Source organism: Eretmochelys imbricata, chromosome 5 (genome assembly GCF_965152235.1).
Source record: "Eretmochelys imbricata isolate rEreImb1 chromosome 5, rEreImb1.hap1, whole genome shotgun sequence".
Classification (NCBI taxonomy): domain Eukaryota; kingdom Metazoa; phylum Chordata; order Testudines; family Cheloniidae; genus Eretmochelys; species Eretmochelys imbricata.
Genome location: NC_135576.1, coordinates 126369345 through 126388873, shown reverse-complemented (window position 1 = coordinate 126388873; position 19529 = coordinate 126369345). Strand labels below are relative to the sequence as shown.

General features: G+C 46.6%; 1 protein-coding gene and 1 long non-coding RNA gene across 5 annotated transcripts in view; one reads left to right on the top strand and one right to left on the bottom strand.

Annotated features, from left to right (window-relative positions):
- Positions 1 to 10425, top strand: part of LOC144265310 (uncharacterized) — a 36552-nt gene extending 26127 nt beyond the window's left edge. The window contains exon 5 of the long non-coding RNA XR_013346243.1: positions 9887 to 10425. This is a non-coding gene — a long non-coding RNA (uncharacterized LOC144265310). The remainder of the gene's footprint in view (positions 1 to 9886) is intronic.
- Positions 10426 to 14175: 3750 nt separating this feature from the next.
- Positions 14176 to 19529, bottom strand: part of RNF38 (ring finger protein 38) — a 192979-nt gene continuing 187625 nt past the window's right edge. For all 4 annotated transcript variants that reach the window (XM_077817838.1, XM_077817842.1, XM_077817840.1 and 1 more), the window contains one exon: positions 14176 to 17744. In XM_077817838.1, the coding sequence (XP_077673964.1) occupies positions 17682 to 17744 (63 nt within the window). In that variant the 3' untranslated portion in view covers positions 14176 to 17681. The remainder of the gene's footprint in view (positions 17745 to 19529) is intronic.

Here is a 19529-nt window from a genome sequence, read left to right as displayed (position 1 = left end):
TGGCACACCTTAAATGAATTAAAAGTTGGCTAAGTGACAGATCTCAAAATGTAACTGTAAATGGGGAATCAAACGGGAGTGTTTCTAATGGGGTTCCACAAGGATCTGTTCTTTGCCCTATATTATTGAACATTTTTATCAATGAAAAGCATAAAATCCTCACTGATAAAGTTTGCAGATGATGCAAAAAATGGGAGAGTAGTAATAGGGAAGAGGGCAGGTCACTGATTCAGAACAATCTGGATCGCTTGGTAAACTGGAAGCAAGCAAACGATATCCATTTTAATACGGCTAAATGTATATGTAACCCACACACCTCCTGGGTGTGGTGCTCTGTCCCACCTAGGGGCATCAAGACCACTTAGAGAGAGATTAATGAGTCTGCTCTACGGCCTTAGCTAAGAGCCAGGTGGCTTTTAGTTCATGCAGTAGAGGCTCATGCACTAAGCTCCAGAGATCCCAGGTTCGATCCCGCCCACTGACTACTGGGGTCTGTCAGTTTTACATATACACCTAGGGACAAAGAATGCAGGCCATACTTACACAATGGGGGACTTTGTCCTGGGAAGCAGTGACTCCGAACAAGATTTGGGGGTCATGGTAAATAATCAGCTGAACATGAGCTCCCAGGGAGACTCTGTGACCAAAAGGGTTAATGTGATCCTTGAATGCATAAACAGGGGAATTTTGCATAGAAGTAGAGAGGTTATTGTACCTCTGTATTTAGCACTGAAATACTGCCTCCAGTTCTGGTGTCAACAATTCAAGGATGTTGATAAACTGGAAAGTGTTCAGAGAAGAGTCCCGAGAACTATTAAAGAACTAGAAAAAAAAGACCGTTCCCTTTTCCGTAACGGGTGTTCTTCGAGATGTGTTGCTCACGTCCATTCCATAGTAGGTGTGTGTGCTCGCCACGTGCACTGGTGACGGAAGCGTTTCCCTCAGCAGTATCCATAGGGGACCGGCTCTGGTGCCCGCCGGAGTGGCGCCTGCGTGGCACGGTATAAGGGGTGCTGCCGGCTCCCCCCCACCCTCAGTTCCTTCTTGCCGGGACTCTGACAGTGGGGAAGGAGGGTGGGTTGGGAATGGACATGAGCAGCACACCTCGAAGAACACCTGTTACTGAAAAGGTCACTGTCTCCTTCAAGTGCTTGCTCTTGTCCATTCCGTATTAGGTGACTCCCAGGCAGTACCGCTGGAGGCGGGAAGGAGTTCACAGACATGTAGATTGTAACACAGCCCTGCCGAACCCAGCATCGTCTCTGGCGTGCTGAGCGATGGCATAGTGCGCTGTGAATGTGTGGACAAAGGCCCATGTCGTGGCTCTACAAATGTCCTGGATAGGGATGCGCACCAGGAAGGCAGCTGAGGATGCATAGCTATAGTCAAGTGGGCTCTGACAATCAGCGGTGGTGGGACCCCCGCTAGATTCTAACAGGTCCGTATGCAAGAGGTGATCCAATTGGAAATCCTCTGCAAGGACACCAGAAGGCCCTTCATTCTATCTGCTGTGGCAATGAAGAGTGGAGTCGACTTACGGAAAGGCTCGGTACGCTCTAGGTAAAAAGCCAGGGCCCTTCAGATGTCCAGCGTGTGAAGATGCCTCTCCTCACTGGTCTTGTGCGGTTTGGGACAGAACACTGGGAGGAAGATGTCCTGGCTCATATGGAAGGTGGACCTTATCTTTGTACAATACCATGTATGGTGGTTCTGAGATCAAGGCTTTAATCTCAGAGACTCGCCTTGCTGATGTCACCACTTCCATGACAGATGGGAAAGGGAGCAGGAGCCCAGTGGCTTAAAAGGTGAGCCCTCGTGAGCCTGGAGAGGGCCAAGTTAAGATCCCACTGTGGGACGGGGGTCCATACCTGCAGGAAGAGTGTCTTGAAGCCTCTCAAGAATCTGCCCGTCATGTCATGAGAAGACACCATCTGGCCCTGGATCAGTGGGTGAAAAGCGGAGATGGCCGCAAGATGCACTCTAATGGAAGAGTGTGCTAGGCCCTGGTTCCTAAAATGAAGCAGGTAGTCTAGGATAAATTGTAGAGAAGAGGTCAGGTTACCAGCGAACCGCGCCTCGAATCCTGCTGTTGATGTCCATGGTCCGGAGACCAAAAATGGCTCCTCTGAGCCTGCCTCCCAAAGTCCGAGGCATGACACCTCCGCAATGGAGCGGCACTGATGAGGTGGGGACACTTGGAACGGTCCCAGGGTGGGTTTACCCCTGGGTTTGGGTACTGCCGGAGCCGGTGTGGGCGGCATCTCCTGCACGGCCTGTAGGGCCTCAGGCATCGACGGAACTTGAAGTTTACAGAGGCCTTCATCAATGTCTGGTGTGGCAGGCATGGTGCGGGCAGGGCTAGACCGCTCAACTTGAGCTGGGGCCCTACTCCCTGAAGGAGGTGTTGAGCTGCCCATCGTGGGTCTGGTCTCTCCTCTGGCCCTCTCCTTTCCCTTATGAGAAGTGGGAGATCTTCCCCTTGCGGGCCTCTTGGGCTCCTTGGCCTGGGAGGGGTATCGGTGCCGGCTCATAGGCGGCACCGGTGGTGTGTTCCGTACCAATGCTGCGGTGTTTGGGGCCGAGTCGGACATCTGCTCCGGTGCGGAGGTCAGTGCCAACTCCATCAGAAGCACCCTGAGACGGATGTGTCTCTACTTTTTCGTTCTGGGTTTGAATGACTTACAGATGTGACACTTATCACTTATGTGTCCTTCCCCTAGACACTTTAAAAAGCTAATGGGAATGGGCCACTTACAACAATTGCAGGGTTTAAAGCCTGGGAACTGAGGCATACCCCGTCCCTAGGTTGAGTCCCGTCCAGGACCAACTAACTAGAACTAACACTAAGGGTAAATACTAAACTATATACAACCATTTTACAAGAAACATTCATGATACACTGAACTAAGCGAAAGCTAGCTGAAGCAGAAGTCCCAGCACGATCACTGGTGGCAAGAAGGAACGGAGGGTGAGGAGAGCCGGCGGCGTCCCTTATACTGCACCATGCAGGCACCACTCCAGAGGGCGCCGGAGCCGCTCCCCTACAGATACTGCTGAGGGAAAAACTTCCGGCACCAGTGCACATGGCGAGCACACACCCCTAATGTGGAATGGACGTGAGCAAGCACTCGAAGAAGAACTTGTTGTCTAGTGACAGACGCAATCTAGCTTAACCAAGAGAAGGTTAAGGGGTGACTTGATTACAGTCTATAAGTACATACATGGTGGCCAGATATTTAATTATGGGCTCTTCACACAAAGGTATAATACAATCCAATGGCAGGAAGTTGAAGCTAGACAAATTTTCAGACTGGAGATAAGGCGTACATTTTTAATAGGGTAATTAACCGCTGGAACAACTTATCAAGGGCCATGGTAGATTCTCCATCACTAGCAATTTTTAAATCAAGACTGGATGGTTTTCTGAAAGGATCTGCTCTAGGAATTATTTCAGGGTAATTCTCCAGCCTGTGTTACACAGGAGATTGGACTAGATGATCATAGTGGTCCCTTCTGCCCTTGGAATCTATGAATACCCAAGGCGGTCTGCAGGCTGCATGTCCACAAGGCCACAGTCTGACGTGGCTGCAGAGAGGGTGCCTGGGCAGCTCACAGTCTCACATGCTGTCTAGAACCCATTCTCTAAGTTGTTAGCATCTGCTGGAGGAACCCTCACACCAGGTGAAGGCACATACGTGATAGCAGCTGGGAAGTTTAGATTTGACTGCCCAGAGACTTTGGAAACTAGAACAATTGGGAGGAAGAAAGGCCAATTTGCAATCAAATGATGAAGGCAACGTACATTCACTGTGTTCTAGCCAGGTTGTATTTGCACTTGGTATTTCTTTCCCACACGTGCCTCACTTTTCCATCATTTTTGCCTGTTTCTCTAAATTCCCTAGGGTCCTTCTGCTATTTCTTTCTATCCCATGTGGTTTTTGTGGATCCTCCTGTGGTCATTGGCTTTCAGCCACAAATTCCTTCAATGAGTTAATACTTTTTCTTCAGATGATTTATGAAGATATTTAACGATAGGGGGCCCAGTCCTTCTCTATCATTCCTTTAGACAGCCCCACCACCAGTCTGATGTTTGACTGGTTATGAAAACTTTCCATTTGTGGCTTCCATCAGCCAGTCAATTTTGTATCCACTCCACATTGCACTGACCAAACAATATCATTCTAACTTTCCTCTCAGAAGCTCACCCAAGCCTGCACTGAAAGCTTTACTGATATCAAGACACAGGGACAAATTCATTCAAGTTCCACGGAGCCACACAGAGGGTGAATTCTGTTTACAACATACACACATTCCTTTTGTTTGTTCAACTTGTAACCATGTTCATGTTATCAGGATTCAACAGCACTATTGATTTCTTGTGCACCTAGCATATGTGGCCTATTGCACATTAAGCTATTCTCATCTAGTCTCTCTCCAGCTGCTTAATATTCCTGTTATTCAAAATCCCCTCATTCCTCTCCATAAATTTACTAAGTTCTTGGCAGGGTAAAACATACCACCTGCCTGAATGTGGTAAGATAAACAAGATGCTGGGGACCAGCTCATGTGACGAAGAAGCACGGAAAAGAAAGTATTCCTAGAAGTGGGTTTCAAGAAGGGAGAGAAGGTGGCAGGCGGAAGATGGGAGATGTTACAAGAGTTTTATACAATCCAAGTGTCTGTAGCTGTAGATACTTAGGCCTTGTCTATACGGGAATGTTTTTTCAGGATAGCTTTAATTTTTTTCAGCATAAACTATGTTGCCTCCACACACCAACTAATCTTTTCTTTTGTCTTGTATCTTACCCTGCTACAATTAACCTGCTCTGGAAGAACTGTAATGGTTTCAGAATGAGTTATATGAGGTTTGTGTGGACGCATCCCCATTTTGAATTGGCTGTGCTGCTTCAGGGAGTCCTCACACTGCTATCCCACATTGCATTGCATCACATCTGGATTGGCCTGTCTGCTTACCTGTGTGCTCTCCACTGCTCTGGGATCATCTTGGCATGACATCCCCGCAGTGTAAATGTTGAAACACACGCAAGTGTATCTGTTTGTGACTCCAGCTCATCACTGGCTCTCAGACCCCAAGACCATTACAACCACCTCACCAGGCCCCATGCTTCTGCATGGTCCTGTCAGGAGCTCCTGGACTTCTCTGCTGTCTGGTGAGAGAAGCATGTCCAGTCTCATCTTTCCAATTGTCCTCAGAATACCAAGATCTAGAAGCAGCTAGCTAAGCAAACGCAGGGAAAAAGGGCACTGCCGAGACACGTGCCAGTGCTATGCCAAAGCCAAGTAGCTGCAGCAGAATTACAAACACACCAAAGACAAAGCCAAGTTCTTCAGTAATGCTTGCAGGATGTGTGTTTACATTGAGGCCAGAGTTTTTCCTAAGAACCCAGCACACAGTGGACATAGTTTGACCACAGCCCATGACGAGGCAGACAACTAAAGAAATCACTCAGGCAATCATAGACCTATAGGGATTGAAGAGGACAATCAGCTAAACGACCAAGATCTCTTAGGCACCCCATACAGCAAGCGAGCCAGAGTGACAACGCTGCTGAAGGATCATCCGGAAAGTATTCGCTGCTGAATTACAACTATCTCTCCCATTAGTGGCTGTTTAGGTGGATTCGGAAACCTTTCTTCTGGGATTCTCCATGCTGAGAGGAACTCTCATGTCAACATCTGGTGCTACAGTTCTCGGGTAACTGCCGCACAGACTTCCAGGAAAGTGGCTTTCTGCATCTGGACGTTCTGCAGCCATTGCTGGTCATCCCAGGTCTGTAGGAAACGTTGGATGAAACCAGGAACAGAACAACGAGGTTACAGGCTGAGAGGAATACTGGGGACATTCATTTATAAATGTGTGTATAAACTGGAGTGGTGCCCCAACATAGCTTTACTGGGGCAGGATTGACTTTTGTTGAGCCTGGTGTGTGTATGTGGGGGCGCCTATTAATTGGGGCACAGTGTTCAGCCATTGGGAGAGTGAGGTCTTGGGACCCAAACAGCTGGGGCACCCAACCAACAGGGGTATGCGTACAGTGCATCTGGGAGCAAGCCTCCCAGCCTGGCTGGACAGACTTGTGCTCATTCTGCTTGAGCTAGTGCACTAAATGTAGCAGTTTAGATGTTGCTGCTCCAGCTAGCCACGTGGGCTGAGTGGGCTTGAGAGCCCAAGCTGCAAATATCTCCACAGTTATTTTTAGTGTGCTAGCTTGAGTCTGTCTACCGTGGCTCCCAGGAAGAGTGTAGATATACCCCAGAAGACCAGACAGGAAGGTCACAGTTCAGGCATGGGGTAGGCTTAGCCAGAAAATGAGTAAGTTTTCTAAACGGTGCTCTCTCTCTCACCATCTTGAGTTGAGCGCCTGAACAATTTCATTTGCTTCACCTTTAGGGGTGTAGAGGGAAGCAGCCTGTGAACTAGCTCTTTGCATTTGTCCAAGGTTTTCCCACTGTGGAAATAAATACCAAGTGATGAGCAAATAATATGGATTTTTTGTCATTTTCACCCAGTGGTGAATTTTATAATTTTATAATTTTTTTCATAAAACTGAAGGACAGACTTGTGCTCATTCTGCTTGAGCTAGTGCACTAAATGTAGCAGTTTAGATGTTGCTGCTCCAGCTAGCCACGTGGGCTGAGTGGGCTTGAGAGCCCAAGCTGCAAATATCTCCACAGTTATTTTTAGTGTGCTAGCTTGAGTCTGTCTACCGTGGCTCCCAGGAAGAGTGTAGATATACCCCAGAAGACCAGACAGGAAGGTCACAGTTCAGGCATGGGGTAGGCTTAGCCAGAAAATGAGTAAGTTTTCTAAACGGTGCTCTCTCTCTCACCATCTTGAGTTGAGCGCCTGAACAATTTCATTTGCTTCACCTTTAGGGGTGTAGAGGGAAGCAGCCTGTGAACTAGCTCTTTGCATTTGTCCAAGGTTTTCCCACTGTGGAAATAAATACCAAGTGATGAGCAAATAATATGGATTTTTTGTCATTTTCACCCAGTGGTGAATTTTATAATTTTTTTCATAAAACTGAAGGTTAATTATTTTGTAATTAAGAGTGCTGCATAATTCAGTGGCAGAATGCCACTCAGTGTAGGCCTAGTATTACACAGTACGAGGAGCCTGGGCTATACTGCACCTCACAAAATGTGTATGTTGCTATGCATTGGAGAGGCTTTCCTTCCTAAGATCCTCTATCATCTTCTTTACTGAAGCAGATTTAATTAGCCTCCTAGATTGTATACGTGCAAATACTTTGGTGATGTTATCTCATTTTTAAAATATCAGTAGCTAACTGTTGCAACTCCACATGCTGCAAAAGGAGCATTCCCATTTATTGGTGAACTTTTCTTATAACTAGTTTCAGAGTAGCAGCCGTGTTAGTCTGTATTCGCAAAAAGAAAAGGAGTACTTGTGGCACCTTAGAGACTAACCAATTTGTTTGAGCATAAGTTTTCATGAGCTACAGCTCACTTCATCGGATGCATTTTCCACTGAATGCATCCGATGAAGTGAGCTGTAGCTCACGAAAGCTTATGCTCAAACAAATTGGTTAGTCTCTAAGGCGCCACAAGTACTCCTTTTCTTTTTGTTATAAAGAGTGCTGCAAAACCAAAAAGATATTTATATAGGTCCTTTATTAAAATTACTTTTAGGGCCTGACAACTGCATGTTTAAAGATACGTCCTTAGAACCTGGAGGACTAACTGCTACTGACTTAAAAACCATTTTAAAAGGTAGTTTGCATTTTAAGTTTCACCATACATGGTCCTTTCACTAAACCATAGGATTAGGATTCAGGAGATCCAGAAATAGTTTTGATCCTTCCACCAGCTTTTTCTGTGAGCCTGAACAAATCAAACCCTCTACACTTAAGCTTCACCTCTAACATGGACATTGTCTCCACTTGTGAGGTAACTTCCTTCTCTTCCCTTGTCAGTATAATAATGCCTGCATCTATAATTTTCACTCCATGCATCTGAAGAAGTGGGATTTTTACCCTCAAAAGCTTATGTCCAAATAAATCTGTTAGGCCTGGTCTACACTACGAGTTTATGTCGGATTTAGCAGCGTTAAATCCGAATTAACCCTGCACCCATCCACACAACAAAGCCATTTTTTCGACATAACAGGCTCTTAAAACTGATTTCTGTACTCCCCCCGAGGGAAATAGCACTGAAATCGACATCACCCTTTAGATTAGGGTTAGTGTGGACACAATTCGAAGGTATTGGCCTCTGGGAGCTATCCCACAGTGCACCATTGTGACCGCTCTGGACAGGACTCTGAACTTGGATGCACTGGCCAGGTTTTCAGGAAAAGCCCCGGGAACTTTTGAATCTCATTTCCTGTTTGGCCAGGCGAGCTCATCAGCACAGGTGACCATGCAGTCCTGAATCAAAAAAGAGCTCCAGCATGGACCGAATGGGAGGTACTGGATCTGATCGCTGTATGGGGAGAGGAATCCGTGCTATCAGAACTACGTTCCAAAAGACAAAATGCCAAAACATTTCAAAAAATTTCCAAGGCCATGAGGGACAGAGGCTACAGCAGGGACGCAACACAGTGCCGCGTGAAACTTAAGGAGCTCAGACAAGCGTACCAGAAAACCAAAGAATCAAACGGACACTCCGGGACAGAGCCCCAGACCTATCGCTTCTATGCTGAGCTGCATGCAATTCTAAGGGGGTGGGGGCATGCCACCACTACCCCACCCCTGTCCGTGGACTCCAATGATGGGGTATTCTATGCCATGCCTGAGGATTTTGCAGACGGCAAAGATGAGGACAACGAGCTTGGGGAGAGTACCCAGCACACCATTCTCCCCGACAGCCAAGATCTTTTTATCACCCTGACTGAAGTACCCTCCCAACCCACCAAGCCGGAGAAGGGACCACTGGTGAGTGTACCTTTTGAAATATAATACATGTTATAAAAGCAAGCGTTTTTTTAAATGATTAAAGAGCCCTGAGGACTTGGGATGCATTGGTGGCCAGTACAGCTACTGGAGACGTCTGTTAACGTGTCTGGGAACGGAGCGGAAATCCTCCAAGGACATCTCCATGAAGCTCTCCTGGAGGTACTCTAAAAGCCTTTGCAGAAGGTTTCTGGGGAGAGCAGCTTTATTCCGTCCTCCATGGTAGGACACTTTACCACGCCATGCTAGTAGCAAGTAATCTGGTATCATTGCATGACAAAGCCTGGCAGCGTATGGTTCCAGCGTTTGCTGGCATTCAAGCAACATCCATTCTTTATCTCTCTGTGTTATCCTCAGGAGAGTGATATCGTTCATGGTGAACTGGTTGAAATAGGGGAATTTAATTAAGGGGACATTCAGAGGTGACCAACAGCCCGTGGCTGAAAAGAAATCCTCCCCGCAGTTAGCCACGCGGTGCGGGGGGGCATTGGCGCTGAGCTGTTCGCGTTTGGCTAGCAGAGATCTTCCCTGATACCAGCCACATGGTGGGGGGAGGGGTAAAGCGATCATCCCAGAGAATCAGATGGCGGGGGGGGGGGGTATTTGGTTTCTGCTGCTGCACATTAACAGGAAAACCGCAGCACTAAATGGCCAACTCAGCGGGCTTTGCTTGGTATGGGAGAGGAGGGCGCTGCTGTTATGAAGGTTGCAGAAGCCGAAAGACTATGGCTTACCATGGCCGCCTGCAAGCCGAATTCTGTTGCCTGGCGCGGCGTGTGTGATCTCTAACACCAAAGCCGCAGGAACTCAATATAAGATGCAAAATGCGACCTTGTACCAAAATCACATGTGCTATGTAATGTGAATAGTGTTGTTCACCGTGAAAGAGCATAGCCATTGTTCTGTAAAATGCATCTTTTTAAATACTTCACTCCCTTTTTTTCCTTCCGCAGCTGCAAATGTTTCAAGCCTCCCTCCTCCATCCCAAAGGCTATCTCAGATAAGGCGGCGAAAAAAAACGCATGCGCAATGAAATGTTCTCTGAGCTCATGCAGTCGTCCAGCACTGACAGAGCTGTGTGGAGGGACACAATAGCAGAGTACAGGACAGTGGCATGAACAAGAGGAGAGGTGGTGGCAGGAAGATCAGAGGAGGTATGAGGCAACGCTGGGATTACTGCGGGATCAAACGGACATGCTCGGCATCTGGTGGAAGTTCATGAACGGCAGCAGGATCACAGACTGCCGCTGCAGCCCCTGCTTAACCGCCCTCCCTCCCTCCTCCCGAAGTTCCATAGCCTCCTCACCCAGATGCCCAAGAACTGGGGGGTGGGTGGGAGGCTCCAGGCACCCAACCACTCCCAGTGGACAGCTCAAGCAACAGAAGGCAGTCATTCTACAAGTTTTGAAGTGGCCTTTTCCTTCCCTCCTACACTTCTCCCACACCCCACCCAGGCTACCTTGTGAGTTATCTCCCTATTTTTATAATCAATTAATAAAGAATACATGTTTTCTAAATGATAGTGGCTTTATTTCCTTTGCAAGCAAGCTGTGATTGAAGGGGGGAGGGCAGGTGGCGTACAGGGAATTAGAGTCAACCAAGCGGGCGGGTTTTCATCAAGGAGAAACAAACAGAAGTGTCACACAATACCCTGGCCAGTCACGAAACTGGTTTTCAAAGCTTCTCTGATGCACAGCGCTTCCTGCTGTGCTCTTCTAACTACCCTGGTGTCTGGCTGCGCATATTCAGCAGCCAGACGTTTTGCATCAACCTCCCACCCCACCATAAACGTCTCCCCCTTACTCTCACAGAGACTGTGGAGCAACAAGCAAACTGTAATAACAAGCGGGAATATTGGTTTCGCTGAGGTCTGAGCAAGTCAATAAACTGCACCAGGGACCTTTAAACGTCCAAATGCACACTCTACCACCATTCTGCACTTGCTCAGCCTATAGTTGAATAGCTCCTTACTATTGTCCAGGGTGCCTGTGTAAGGCTTCATGAGCCAGGGCATTAAGGGGTAGGCTGGGTCCCCAAGGATAACTATAGGCATTTCAACATCCCCAACAGTTATTTTCTGGTCTGGGAAGTAAATCCCTTCCTGCAGTCTTTTAAACAGACCAGAATTCCTGAAGACACGAGCGTCATGAACCTTTCCCGGGCATCCCACGTTGATGTTGGTGAAACGTCCCTAGTGATCCACCAGTGCTTGCAGCACCATTGAAAAGTACCCCTTTCGGTTTATGTACTAGCTGCCCTGGTGGTCCGGTCCCAAGATAGGGATATGGGTTCTGTCTATAGCCCCACCACAGTTAGGGAATCCCATTGCAGCAAAGCCATCTACTGTGACCTGCACATTTCCCAGAGTCACTACCTTTGATAGCAGCAGCTCAATGATTGCATTGGCTGCTTGTATCACAACAACCCCCCACAGTAGATCTGCCCACTCCAAATTGATTACCGACTGACCGGTAGCTGTCTGGCGTTGCAAGCTTCCACAGGGCTATTGCCACTCGCTTCTCAACTGTGAGGGCTGCTCTCATCTTGGTATTCTTGCGCTTCAGGGCAGGGGAAAGCAAGTCACAAAGTTCCATGAAAGTGCCCTTACGCATGCAAAAGTTTAGGAGTCACTGGGAATCATCCCAGACCTGCAACACTATGTGGTCCCACCACTCTGTGCTTGTTTCCCGGGCCGAGAATTGGCGTTCCACAGCATGAGCCTGCCCCATTAACACCATGATCTCCATGTTGCGGGGGAATGCGCTTTTAGAGAAAAGTGTGCTCGTGTCCTCATCACCGCGCTTCCGTCGCCTCCTCGCCTGGTTTTTCAGGTGCTAGTTCTGCATAAACTGCACGATAATGCATGAGGTGTTTACAATGGTCATAACTGCTGCGGTGAGCTGAACGGGCTCCATGCTTGCTGTGCTATGGCGTCTGCTCCTGCTCGGGCAATCCAGGGAAAAGGGCGTGAAACTATTGTTAGCCGTTGCTCTGACAGAGGGAGGGGTGACCGACAACATGGCTTACAGGGTTGGCTTACAGGGAATTAAAATAAACAAAGGGGGTGGCTTTGCGAGAAACAGAATGGCCCCCTGAAGGACAGAACGCAAAACTGAGTTTAGCAGGCCGTTCATTTCACAGAGGAAGGGAAGACAAAATGAATACAAAACAAAACTGGTCTATTTCTTGTTTTGATCCACTTCATCTATCGTTATACATCTTGCTGGCAGCAGACTGTGCAGTACGACTGCTAGCCATTGTCATCTCCTGGGTGCTCGGCAGAAGGTGGCGCAGTATGACTGCTGGCCATCATCGTCTCCTGGCTGCTCATTAAAAGAAGGTGCAGTAGGACTGCCGGCAGGACTGAATCACCATGAGACGGAACTTAAAAGGGTAATGACTTGGCTGAGTCACTCCCATGTTTGCCCAGGCACCCCGACCTCATTGAGGTCGGTTAAAAGAGCACCCTTGACTATGTCGACGACGGCTACCAGTCATACTGCACTGTCTGCTGCCAAAAGGCAATAAGCTGCTGCTGTGTAGCAATGCAGTACCGCATCTGCCAGCACCCAGGAGACATACGGTGACTGTGAGCTAAGCGGGTTCCATGCTTGCCGTGGTATGGCGTCTGCACAGGTAACCCGGGAAAAAAGGTGCAAAACGATTGTCTGCCGTTGCTTTCATGGAGGGAGGGAGGGAAGGCGGCCTGACAATATGTACCCAGAACCACCCGCGACAATGTTTTAGCCCCATCAGGCACTGGGATTTCTACCCAGAATTCAAATGGACTGCGGGAACTGTGGGATAGCAACCCACAGTGCAACGCTCTGGAAGTCGACGGTTGCCTCAGTACTGAGGACACACTTTACCGACTACATGCACTTAGAGCATTTGTGTGGGGACAGGACCTAGAAAAGGACCTAGGGGTGACAGTGGACGAGAAGCTGGATATGAGTCAACAGTGTGCCCTTGTTGCCAAGAAGGCCAATGGTATTTTGGGATGTATAAGTAGGGGATTGCCAGCAGACCGAGGGACGTGATCGTTCCCCTCTATTCGACACTGGTGAGGCCTCATCTGGAGTACTGTGTCCAGTTTTGGGCCCCACACTACAAGGAGGATGTGGAAAAATTGGAAAGAGTCCAGCGGAGGACAACAAAAATGATTAGGGGACTGGAACACATGAGTTATGAGGAGAGGCTGAGGGAACTGGGGATGTTTAGTTTACGGAAGAGAAGAATGAGGGGGGATTTGATAGCTGCTTTCAACTACCTGAAAGGGGATTCCAAAGAGGATGGTCTAGACTGTTCTCAGTGGTAGAAGATGACAGAACAAGGAGTAATAGTCTCAAGTTGCAGTGGGGGAGGTTTAGGTTGGATATTAGGAAAACCTTTTTCACTAGGAGGGTGGTGAAACACTGGGATGCGTTACCTAGGGAGGTAGTGCAATCTCCTTCCTTAGAAGTTTTTAAGGTCAGGCTTGACGAAGCCCTGGCTGGGATGATTTAATTGGGGATCGGTCCTGCTTTGAGCAGGGGGTTGGACTAGATGACCTCCTGAGGTCCTTTCCAACCCAGATATTCTATGATTCTATGACACACAGAATCAACTGTATAAAAACACTTTCTACAAAACCGACTTCTATAAGTTCGACCTAATTTCGTAGTGTAGACAAGGCCTTAGTCTTTAAGGTGCCACCAGACTCCTTGTTATTTTTCATGGAGATGTTTGTTACCTCACAGGAGTGTTGCAAAGCTTATCTAGTTTGTAAAACACTAAGACCTTCACCTAAAACATGCCAGAGGAGTGTCCAAGTGCCCAATATTTTTCTATTACTTCCCTCGCATTTTCCTGATGACACATTTACTGTTAAGCAAAACCTTCAGAAAGATGATGACAATCAAGGCAGAAAACGCTGTCAATTATACATATTTGCACATTCATTTAATGTAGGACAATGCTGCTGAAAATACCTTTAATATTTTTTAAAAGGATATACTACAGCTCTCTGAACTTGTCTTCCTGGGAGTTCTAAAAGCAGACACGTTAACCAAATATTGATTTTTTTGTCTGAAAAAAAAATTCTTGGTTTACATATGAAGAGCATTACTCAGAAACAAAAAAAAAAAACTAATTCCAGTTGCAAAGTGGTACAGCTCTAAAGTTTTACAATAAAATAGAAATATGGAGACTAAGAAGAGTAAACAATGTACCCCAAACAGGAGAACAAGAGGCAGGACAAAACTAAGTGTACATCATACATTTATTACTGAACAACTCTCTCAACTCCAAAATTGGGCACAGGGATTAAAAATAAAAATTCATTGCACTACTTAGTAAAGCATTACTAGTAACTCTCATAAAAAATGTACAAATTTTGTTAAAAATTTATCAAGCCTTCAAATGATTTGGTTACAGATATTTATAATACATTTAAAACTACATGTTAACTGATACAATAGAGTATGATTTAAAGAAAACACTCGACAAAATATGATTCCAACAAAACCCATAAGCTTTCATAATCATTAGCAAATCTGAAACACAAATAGCAAAATGAGGTAACTGAATGTACCAAAGGGGGAAAAAACACAGCTCTTTTATTAAGGCCTAAAGATAACTCAGTCAAAAATGCATTTTCAGTAAGTTTAAAAAAAACCCAACACATTGGTAGATCCCGCCATTCCAAGTATTACAAAAAGTGTAAATGTTAACAGTTGAGAAAATCACATTCAAGAGACTGTACAAAAACTGTATACAACAAAAAAAATTACTTTGCACAAAAAACTTTCTGTAAAGAAACCCACAAAATGAGACCTTGGAGAGATCTGTAGGCCTTGGTATCCATTAAAAACCAGAACAAAGTCAAATTAAGTTGACAATTCATGCAAAAAACAGCAGTGCCAACATGGTAAAGCCAACAGTTTGTTGTTTTTAGAAGGGAGGTGGGAAGGGGGGGGGTGGAAGGGAGGAGGCAATCAACATAACCCTTTTACTGTATTCTGGTGCTGCCAGGCACCATTGCAGGCTGTGGACTTAGACACAAATGTGCATAACACATGGCAGTAAAGGCTGAGCATGAATCCCCTTCCCCTCCTCTTTTGACATGACAGCCACAACAATGGAGTCTGTTGTAGCCAGTCTGAGCTGGTTCAGAACACATGCATGTGTGCTTTTTATACACACTAACCACAGGAAGCAAGTCTGCACACATCTGCAAGAGTCCCATGCAAACGAAAAACATTCCAGAAGAGATCAGCCACAAGAGTGCAACGATTAAATTCAGTATATTACCAAATTAGACCCTACTGCCTCCTAACTCTCCAACTGCATCACAGAACTTCACTGGGAAAGAGGGCCATTACATATCAAGATTTCTCCAATTCAGGAAAGAGGACTACTTTACCTCAGTATTAGTAAAATATGCCTTGTTAATTATGCGTTTCTATCTAACTTAGAAAAGTGCCTTATTTCCATGCTTCAACGAAGTGAATACTGAGTGTAGTAGGGTTTGTTATGGTTAGATCTGTACAGGTAGAAAGTTTTTTGCAGCTATATAAAAGACCCTAAGTATTATAAGATGTGTGGCATACACTTCTTGTTAAACACATGATTTCATTCGTTAAAAAAATAAAGTTTACTATATGTGATTTAACTTGTTTGGTGACATGTTGTGACAGTTCCATTCCTTAGCACATCCAGGGGAAAACGAACATTTTAAAGTTGTTGTACACTGTATATTTTGTAATAATTTTGATTTACTTAGTGTTAGGTACTGACATATGGACAGACAAGCAAGTTTTTCGTTCTACTTGTGTAACTAAACAGAGGCAATAGCATCTGAAACATGGGCAAAATTGTGCTTTCATTTTGTTTTACTGAACCACAAGCTGTGATTGGTCTGTAGAGCCTTCAAAGAAGGGCAAGCAGCATGGAGAACATGTAACACTGTCTGAAAATATAACTGATACTAAAGCATAGCAGCACACAAAAGCATCAGAAATGACACAAACTTAAAGCTGAGACTGGCAGCAAGTTACAGCAATATTGCTAATTGTGCCACTTGTGCTATTGCAACCAAAGTAATGACGCAAAGTTTAGGAGAAAGCACAGTGATGCAGAACAGAGCATCTCTTCAATAACTATGGTATACGTAGACCTAAATATTTTACTGAAGAACAAATTTTAAAACCTTTAACAGTCTGAAATGTTAAACAAAGCCAATTTTTCAATAATCCAGCTATAACATTCGCAGGGCAGCTGAATGGAGGTTAACTCCTGTTTCACAGCATTATTTGTTCCTGATTGTGTACTAACACACTCTTCTCATAATGTGAATATTCTGGCTACTAACAGAAAAACCGAAGGAGTTTTTTATTCATGCAAAAGCTCACTACCTAGTAGGGAAGGGTAGAAGAAGCATCTGATGCCATCTGAACCAGGCAGTGAATGACCACAAAAACTTACTGTGGTACAAGGACAAAGTTAGAAGTTCTTCCACTCTGAGCAAATGCTAAGAATTATATTTTGTTCATAAAGTTGCAGGACTAAAAAGGTAGCCTCTCTTCCACTTACACAAACTCCCTTATATGTGAAAAAGAACATAAATGAGTTAAAGCCAAAGTTTATAAGCGAAAAGATTATGTACTTAGCAAGTACAATGGCCAACAATGTGAAGAGCTGTTGCACAAGACTCTCAATGTCCTTTCAGCTTCTGCGTATGGAGAGGAATATGTTACTTCAGCATCTTCAGACCTGACCTCTATTCTGAAATCAACTGAACATAATTCAGACTGGCCAGAGGAATTAAAAAGGAAAACAGAAAAACATCAACATTCAAATGATCAATTGACAATGTTAATATTGCTAACTGATTTTGTGCGATACTGCAACTATTGATAAATTAGCAGTAAATCAGCAAATGTCAAATTTGGATTTTATGACATGAGCTAAAAATAAGATGAATCATGTATGGCGCAATCAACGCACTCTTTAGTGGTACACTTACAACCGCCAGTGAAGGGGAAGCAATAACAGGTGTCTGAATAAAAGTTAAAAGGTCTTTTTATACCATTAAGTACATAGGGGAGGAAATATTAAATGCCTATAATTGCTGCACCCTTAGCATTCAGTGTGCAACTGCAAACACAAGGAAAGAAACCAGTGTACAGTACTAGTACTGTTTAAATAACACACAAGATTATACATTGCAGCATAATACATACTACTCACACACGTTCTCAGTACATGCTGGTATACAGGTTCTCAGACGTACGCACGCACACACACTCATTAGCACACCCCACACACTCTCGTGTGCAGATGCGTACTCCCACCCACACCATTCGTTCCCACTCACAGTATCTGAAGGCTCTATGGAAGGTAGATTGCTATAATTGCTTGGAGCTACCACGTCTTATAAAAGCACATGCTAGAAGATCACGTCCACGGTAACCTCGCAGCAACACTCGGAACGATCACACAAAAACCAGGGAATGTTAGTGCACGCACAAAATTAAGCTAAAGAAAATAAAATCTTTGGAGTTCCAATCACACGGTTAGTATAACAATCCCATAATTGTGAAGACTAATTATAAGCTTTATAATTGATTAAATCACACAGTGCAAAAAAAGGTCCATTGACCCTTTCGTGTAAAGGGAAGGCTGGCAGCCACACGGGTAAGTTCGATGGATAGTTCGTCTATACATGTGACTAGGAACACCCAAACTAGAATTGTGCTCTTAGATTGGTCATTCTGAATCACGATGCACTTCTGAAGCATCAGCTCTACAAATTGGGCAGGTACGATTTGCCTATGAAACAAAAGTAAAACAAGGTTTAGTGCATTGACAAGGATGCTTATTTATACAACACCATACAACAGGCATGTGCTAATCCAAAATGGAATCACAACAGGAACATAAACTGGGTTTGTGCCCTTTTTGGCTTCTTTATTATGTGTGAAGGTGGCCTGAGAGGTCTGTCAACTTAAAATTTTGACTTTTTTTTTTTAAACACCCACAAATTGGGAGAGATGAGAATTTTCTAGAAGAATTATGGAGAATGATGACATTATGCCATCACAAGACACTGAAAGCTGAGCAGATGGGAAGAGAAAGGAGTTTTAGTTAGACTGGTTTTAACAACATCTATTGAACACAGTATGCAGAACTATATGTAAAAAGATGTCTGTTCAAGAATGAGTGCTGCCACCCTTCAATTAAGGAGAGAGTGCTCACAGGGCATATCTACATGGCACAATAGCAAACCAAAACCCTCTGGGGCAGTGAGTCTTAGAGCCCTGGTCTACAGTGCTAAAAACAGCTGTGTATACATTTGGGCTCCGGCTGGAGGTTGGACTCTGAAGCCTGGGGTGAGGGATGCGCTTCAGAGCCCGAAACCCTACATAGCTGTTTTGAGCACTGCAGAGAGCACCTGAGTCTGCAGACCGGGAGTCTGAAAATCGCTGCCACAGCTATGCAGACATACCCTAAGTGCACATTTTCTGCAACACCCACCCCCAGCAAAATCAGGGAAGATCAGACTCAGTGGTGAGCTGGAGCCGGTTTGCACTGGTTCGCTGGAACCGGTTGTTAAATTTAGAAGCCCTTCACGGGACAACCGGTTCTAAAAGGGCTTCTAAATTTAACAACTGGCCAAAAGTGGCACCTTAGGCATTGGAGCACCCACGGGGAAAATTTGGTGGGTGCAGAGCACCCACCGGCAGCTCCCCTCCCCACCCCGCCCCCAGCTCACCTCCCCTCCGCCTCCTCCCTGAACCCGCCGCCCCACTCTGCTCCCCTCCACCCCTGGCTTCCCGCGAATCAGCTGTTCGCACAGGAAGCCTGGGAGGGCTGAGAAGCAGGCAGCGGCTTTGTGCTCAGGCCCGGGGAGGTGAGCTGGGGCGGCGACGGGGTGGGGGTGGGGGCACGAGGAGGGCCGCCCGCACAGCAGCAGGTAACCCAGGGGGGTGGAGGGGGCAGGAAAACCGCTCCCCGCCCCAGCTCACCTCCGCTCTGCCTCCCTGGGCCTGAGCACGTAGCTGCCGCTTGCTTCTCAGCTCTCCCGGGCTTCCCGCGCGAACAGCTGGTTCGTGGGAAGCTGGGGGAGGGTGGGGGGGTGGGGCGGCGCGGAGAAGCAGAGCGGGGCGGTGCATTCAGAGGACGCGGCGGAGCGGAGGTGAGGTAAGCTGGGGCCGGGCAGGGAGCTGCCAGTGGGTGCTCTGCACCCACCAAATTTTCCCTGTGGGTGCTCCAGCCTTGGAGCACCCATGGAGTCAGCGCCTAAGCACCACTTTTGATGTGATCAGTGGGGGGAGCGCCTGCTCCCCCCCTAGCTACGCTACCCCACCCTTAGGAGCCAGAGGGACCTGCTGGATGCTTCCCGGGAGCCACCCCAGGTAAGCACTGCCGGGACTCCCCACCTCGCCCCCCAGCAGGTCCCTCTGGCTCTCAGGGGCGGGCTGGGCACCCACTACAGTGGCCCACAAGACCCTCCTGCCCGGTTCTGGGGGCAGTCAGGGGACGGGGAGGGGGGTGGATGGGGCAGGGGTCTCGGGGGCGGGCCACAACCCCCTCATGGGGTGAGGCAGGAACCGG